This window comes from Eucyclogobius newberryi, unplaced genomic scaffold (assembly GCF_026437365.1).
Source record: "Eucyclogobius newberryi isolate DKJ021-1_F unplaced genomic scaffold, fEucNew1.0.hap1 SCAF_3, whole genome shotgun sequence".
In the NCBI taxonomy this organism is placed as follows: Eukaryota; Metazoa; Chordata; class Actinopteri; order Gobiiformes; family Gobiidae; genus Eucyclogobius; species Eucyclogobius newberryi.
In genome coordinates, this window is record NW_027315945.1 from 26,046,420 (window position 1) to 26,053,154 (window position 6,735).

The 6,735-nt window shown below is 39.5% G+C and overlaps 1 protein-coding gene across 16 annotated transcripts in view; it reads right to left on the reverse strand.

Annotated features, from left to right (window-relative positions):
- LOC140373893 (focal adhesion kinase 1-like) overlaps positions 1–6,735 on the reverse strand; it is a 39,012-nt gene that overhangs the window by 25,107 nt on the left and 7,170 nt on the right. For 5 of the 16 annotated variants that reach the window (XM_072460612.1, XM_072460610.1, XM_072460611.1 and 2 more), the window contains exons 1-3: positions 5,536–5,729; positions 1,908–2,191; positions 1,264–1,430 (exon numbers count right to left, since the gene is read on the reverse strand). In XM_072460612.1, coding sequence (XP_072316713.1) covers positions 1,264–1,430; positions 1,908–2,191; positions 5,536–5,665 — 581 coding nt within the window. In that variant the 5' untranslated portion in view covers positions 5,666–5,729. Of the gene's footprint in view, positions 1–1,263; positions 1,431–1,907; positions 2,192–5,535; positions 5,734–6,735 lie in introns of those variants that run through there. The other 11 variants (XM_072460599.1, XM_072460600.1, XM_072460605.1 and 8 more) reach the window with 3 other exon arrangements.

The following is a 6,735-nucleotide window of genomic DNA, read 5'->3' on the forward strand; positions in this document are numbered from 1 at the left end:
TTGCTCTTTTAAACCTTCTGAGATCCAGAAGCTGAACTCCTTGGTCAGTTGTTTAGTGCAAATAAAACAATGGCTGAGTCAAAACTCCTTGCAGCTAAATGCTGACAAAACAGAAAATCTGATTATTGCCCCTGATGATGCCATTCCAGGGATAAACCAGTACTTGGGTGTTTTAGGCCAGACTGCTAAACCAAGTCTTAGAAACTTGGGTGTTGTCTTTGACAAAGACATGTCTTTAGAGCACCACTCCAAGCTGTTGACGAGGAACTGTTTCTTTCAGTTGAGGAAAATCTCTAAGCTCAGGAAAATGGTGTCTCAAAATGATCTGGAACTCATAATTCATGCTTTTGTCTCTTCACGTTTAGACTAGACTATTGTAACAGTTTGTTTTCCTGTCTAAACAAGAAGGAGCTTTCTCGTCTGCAGATGGTCCAGAACTCTGCAGCGAGGATCTTAACCCGCACAAATAGAAGGGCCCACATTTCACCCATTCTTAAAGCCCTTCACTGGCTGCCGGTCTCCTACCGGATACAGTTTAAAATTCTTGTTTTAACTTTTAGAGCTTTAAATGGTCAGGTCCCTCTGTACATCAGCGATCTGATTAAACCGTACACTCCCCCTCGCTCACTAAGGTCTTTGGACCAGAAACTGCTGTTGGTTCCTCGCACCCGTTTTCGGACCAGAGGAGACAGATCCTTCCAGGCTGTTGCCCCCAGACTCTGGAACGATCTTCCGTTCTCCCTACGGTCACTGGACTCAGTTACTGCTTTTAAGGGTCAGCTTAAAACCTTTTTATTTAGTCAAGCCTTTTAAATGCACTTGTTTTACGGACTGATTTTACTGTATATTGTTGTATATGTATTGTTCACTGTAAGTTTTTTGTGTTTTTATTGTTTTATTCTGTGTTTTGTGAAGCACTTTGTGACCTCTGTCTGTGAAAGGTGCTATGTAAATAAAATAGACTTACTTACTTACCATAATATGGTAAAGTATATAGTTGTGAAAAGCTCTTATAAAACTCATTGCGGTGAAAATTTTGAATGTACAGCGCCTTTAATGCCATACGGCGGAGACTGGGAAGAGCATTGTGCAGAAAAGTTTACCTTCAATGTTTGGTTTTTTAATTATGATTTTCAGCTTAAGTGAGGAGCGTATGACGTATTTACCTTTACATATCGTTTGAATATGCACCAAAGGACTTTTAATTATCATGTAATTTATGCTGTACTTTGAATAATAATGACAGAGAAAAGAATCCTTTACCTCCACTCCTCTTGCAGGTACTGCTTCTCATATTTCTCTCGGACATGAGACACGCCTAAGTCTGGGTGTAACCAGTGCAGAGCGTCTGAGTGAAGATGGGTGAGGCGCAGACCCAGGGAGGACACGCAGCGTAGTTTATGGATCTCGGCTATTTTCTGGATAACTCCCTGTTCAAAGACAATCCATGATAGTGAGCAGATGAAAAAACAGCAGCAGGGGTGGGCAACATGTAACTGAATTTATGGCTGAAACAAACTATTATTTTAGCAGTCAATTGTAATCAGCAATTAATTTTTGGATTAGTCAATATTTGTTTTACATTCTCTTTTTTGACATTTTGACTGCCAAAAGACCTTTTAAAAAACAGATTAAAACAGAGTCCGTGTAATCAAACAAAATAACTAAAAACTACAATTATTTACAATAGTCACAATTCGTTGATTCATTGTTGAAGCTTTATCTAATTATCAATATCTCATGTAGCTTCTTATACAAAGGTTCAAGTGTTGCACATGTGAAAGGACTGTGAAACTTTCTATACTTCTAAGCAACTACGGTTACTTATTATCCTAAAGACGATACTTTACCCATCTATAAGCAGTAAAAGGTGTTAAGTCTTAATAATAAACGCTGTGTTTTCTTACCCTGACATCTGTAGCATCGCCGTGCCTGATATTACTGGCCCAAGTACAAGGTTCACTGTTTGTCTCAAAATAGTGGAAGATCTTGAGAACTCGGTCCATGGATCCTGCAGGCCTTTCCAGACCCCCGGCGGAGGAGCTGGTCCCGACACCAGTCCCTCCTGGCATCGAGCGGGACTTCACCCCACAACCACCCGCCGCTGAGTGGTTGAGGTTGGGCTCCAAGTAGGAAGACGACGCCATGCCAAATTCAGGTGGTCCTGCAGGGGCTAACTGGCTGTCATATTCTGGAGGAAAGAGAACAGAGGAAGAAAACAGATAAACTCTTCAGCCTTTACTGGAATTTAAGTAACATATCTGGTATTTATCTAATGAATTTGATGAAACACACTCAAATATGAAAAAGGTACTATAACTAAAATGTACTTTAAAAAAAGAAAATGTAAGCAGCAAATAATAACTTAACATATTTGTTCCAATAAGCATACCGATCCAAGAAATTATTCACTATTTAATACATTTATACATATTCTGCATAGATTTTAAAAAAGGAGTACGGTAATTAAAGATTAAATAAAAAGCAATCAGACATGCACCTTCTACAAATTGTATGGGTTAAAATCTACTCTCTATTCATGTTCAATTTTTCATAATGTTTATGCCAGTCACATTCTAATATTATCGATGACATCAGTGATTTTTTTGTGTGGGTTATGTTCAAGTTACTGCCAGATCATATTATGTCAAGAAGAAACCAAAATAGCTTTTGGTTCAGCACTTTTGAAATATGACCTACCCCTAGTCTTCAATGACAGGAAAAACAGTACTCTGTGTGGCATAAGCACAAAAAGGCTCCCAATTATATGTATTTACAAGAATGATGCAGACAGATGTGGGCAATATTGCCATTTGTTTTATTTTTTTGTATCCTGATATACAAGATAAGTAATTCCACAGAAATGTGCTAAAACATTCCTTTAAATATATTATTTGAGGGTTAATTATCAGAAAATGTGAAAGGATTGTAAAATTACCCACAAAAATCAGCTTGTATGCAGCATTTTTGTATTCATACCCTATATCATACATAATATACTCGTCATTGAGTCAAAATTGAGTACATTTTCCACCAGTAATGCTGCCAATGCTGTTCATATTTGATGAGGAAAACAAATATGAGAGCAATTACAGGCAGCTCTTATAATTAACGTTTCGCTAACAAATGTGCAAATATGTGATACAAAAATGACAGAGTGTCACTTCACATTTGCATAATTAGAGCTGAATGAGACACAATGAGGACTATTCATTAAAACAGAGCACATTAAACATGTATTGGGGGCAACATTCGCCTTGCACGAGGTTTTTAAATAGACATATTTGCACCAGAAGAGCTACCAGCCACAACTATCAACTCATTCACTTTGGTAATCAGATTATGTCAAAGCGTTGAAATGTTGTAATGCAAAGTCATACCTCAGCAACAAAATCACACACAAGTAACCATAGCCTAAATACTTTGTACAGCTTTAGAAAATCGCATTAGAGACATACCTATGGACTGGGTGGCAACGTGCTTTAAAATACATACATTCACCAGTAGCATTATTGACCATCGAGTAGCATTGTTATATATTGTTATATAAGATAAGATAAGATAATCCTTTATTGTCCCACATGGGGAAATTTCATTGTTGCAACGCAGGTAGATACAGAGGTAGATACAGAGGAAAAGAACAGATAACTTATAGGAAGCCTGAAAAACACTCTCAGTAGAAATATATATATATATATTCCCACCAAAGTACCATGACAGCGGATATCTAAACTAAGACTTGCATTTACCATGAATTAAGATAAAGTCATTATATACAAATCGTATACCAGAAATTGTAAATAGCATGATTCAGAAGCTTAATCCCAGCTGTGTCACCAGAAGGGGCGCAGCAAACTCTGACTGTAGACCAGCTAAATACAAGGCCACTTTTGATCAGAGTGCGTCATCTGTAAAGGCTCACAGATCTGGCTAAGTGAAAAACCTCAGAGATCTGAACCAGTTAAACAGCAAAAGCAGTGGCTGAAATTAAATCAAGCCTGTGAACACTAAAGCCATTGTAAATGTGTAATTTTGTAAATATGTCCTACTGTGCTGCATGTTGTATGTATACGTTATTGCTTTTTGTCTGTTTTAATGTCAGGGACCAGGTCTGCAAATTAGAATTTGGCTAGATGGCCAATGGACATGGCATCGGTTACTATTTTATATATAGAGAGGCAATGCTCTCTGTTCGGTCCATTTTTAAATAAACTACAATTACTACTACTACCACCGGTAATAATAATATAGCATGGCTCTCCAGTTTAATCAGCACTAATAAATAAATAAATAGATAATGAATAAGCGTATCTTGACTGAATCTTGATCTCGATTAGACATTGGATTAATTACACAGCACATAACAAAAATACATTAGTATTCATGATATACAGTGACTGGGCCTAAGTAACCTAGACAGGACACACACACAACTGAAGCCGGAATTGAACAACTGAATTGTGAAAAGACTGAGTAGCACCAGAAAGGTCTGCAGATTAGCCACTGAAGTAGGCCACTCCGACTGTAGCAGAGCCCAGTGAATCCCCCTCACAGTGGGGATCCAATATCTGACATGCAGACTCTACCCCTCCACAAAAAACTCAGCACCATCCCGTCCCTGCAGCACTGGGACCATTCATCTGCCTCCTTCAGCTTGTATCTGGGTTACTGAGGGTCGCAGCGCTATCCTGCGGGACCCCAAGTCACAATCCTTTAGACATTTTTCTTTCACTTTTCTTCGGGCTAAACAACACAATACTTTTTCTTATTCTTCATAATCTGCTAAGCCTGCATTTTCTGTCAAGTCTGCGATATCCTTTCAAAATAGTCCACTGCGGTCATCGTTTCTTCCGCTCGTTACAAAACCTTTTAGACTCAGCCCTCGTGTCTCCAGTGGATCCTGTCGTATTGAATAGCCCAACTTCCTCTCTCCTTCTCATTTTCCGCATCCTTCCCATCTCCCTGTCTGTCTGCGGATAATGCCACTCAAATTTCAAACAAACTCCAGTTAGCAAACAAAAGTGAGAACAGTAACAAAGACAACTGATTTACAGAAAAAATATTGCACCGCAGCGTTGGTTAATTGGGATGCATATTATAGTACAGTATATTTGATTTGCTTAACAGATTAATTGGTGGCTTATCAAATTATGATTATGATGATTATTGATTGTTAACCATCTTGATGTCACTTTACATAATATTGTGTATAATGAGTCGTGTGTGTGAGTAATAATCAAGGACCATCAGGAAAAAGTGCCACTATTAAGACTAAAGACAAATTACAGACATTCAGGTTAGGGGGAAACATTTGTATGCGCATTTATGAGTATGAGTGGAGCAGTCTTTGAATAATGATAAATATTTTTTAATTGATCTTGATTTAATTGCTCATAAACACCACCGATTGAAAGTATCACTCGTTTTTACAATAAAAATTACTCAAGAATTACTGTCAGGAGCTGCCCATTTTATTTGATAATTGATTTGATTTGTTGCTATAAGTGTGTGTTTTACTTCATGTTTGTCACATACTTGGTAAATGGTGTTGTGCATAAATACAGGCCCCCTTGGTCCAACAAAGGGGGATGCAGCCGCTGCTCTCCATTCTCTCTGCAGCCGACCAAAGGGCCCAGACACAAGTGTTCAGGCCCACAGTCAGCATAGACGTCCACGCACTGGCTCCTGAACAGCTGGCAGATTTAAATCCAATGTAGTGGAGTATTTAACTATGATTTAAGAGGGTTTTCTTCTGCTGGTCACTTAAATCCATGCCAACGTATAGACAGCTGAAGGAGAGTAACTCCATGCTGGTGTTTCCAAGAAGAAATTTTGGATTTTCCTCTGTAGTAAGAGAGGTGAGTAGAAGTGGCAAAAACGTTCCCCAACAGGAGGAGCACAAAGACTTTAATGCTCTGTCTATGATTTCTCTAACAGCTCAAACTCCTCGTCCATTATCAGGATCAGGCTGATGTTCCAAATGCTTTCACCTCTTATCGACAAATAAAGGTCGTCACACGTCTTTTTTATTGTACAACTTTGATGTCCATATAATGCATGTCAAGCCTTGCTCTGCTTTCAGTCTGAATGACTGCCTCATTAGTAGCAAGTCTATCCAGTTGTCTATCAAGCCCTCTTAACTTCAATGCTGGCGTCTCCAGTGAGGGGCTGGTGATTCAATAAATCAATGATTGACGTGAAATTCAAGGAAGGCACTTCTCTGCAGTCACAAATCTCAAGGCACCGGGTTGGACCTTGAGCGTAAATAATCCAAATAATTCCAACAGAGTAAGCATAAGACGCAGGTCCAGGCAATCAATGGAGAAAGTGAATGTAGGGCAGAGAGAAATAGAGCATTTGAGGGCGATGAGGGAGATGAGAGTCACTGGCGCAGCAGGGTAAAGAGGAGCAAGTGCATGGAAACACAGAAAAGACAAACCCACGAAACAGCAGAAAGAAGGGCCGGACCAGCACAAGACCCAGCTCCAGACTGTGAGAACAAACAAACAGAAAAACTGACGAGCGGCTGATCCGCCACAGCTTTCCCGGCGCGCTGCGAGCCTGCGCTGAGCCAGGTCAATACAGGTATCTGATGTCAGAGGGAGCTTGGAGGAGTGACACAGACCGAGCAGAAAAATGACAAACAAAACGCATCAACAAACGTCAAAGTAGGATTCTCAACTCCAAAATGCACATAAAAGGTTTCCATCACTGGTGCTGTTCATGCCGCCTCCT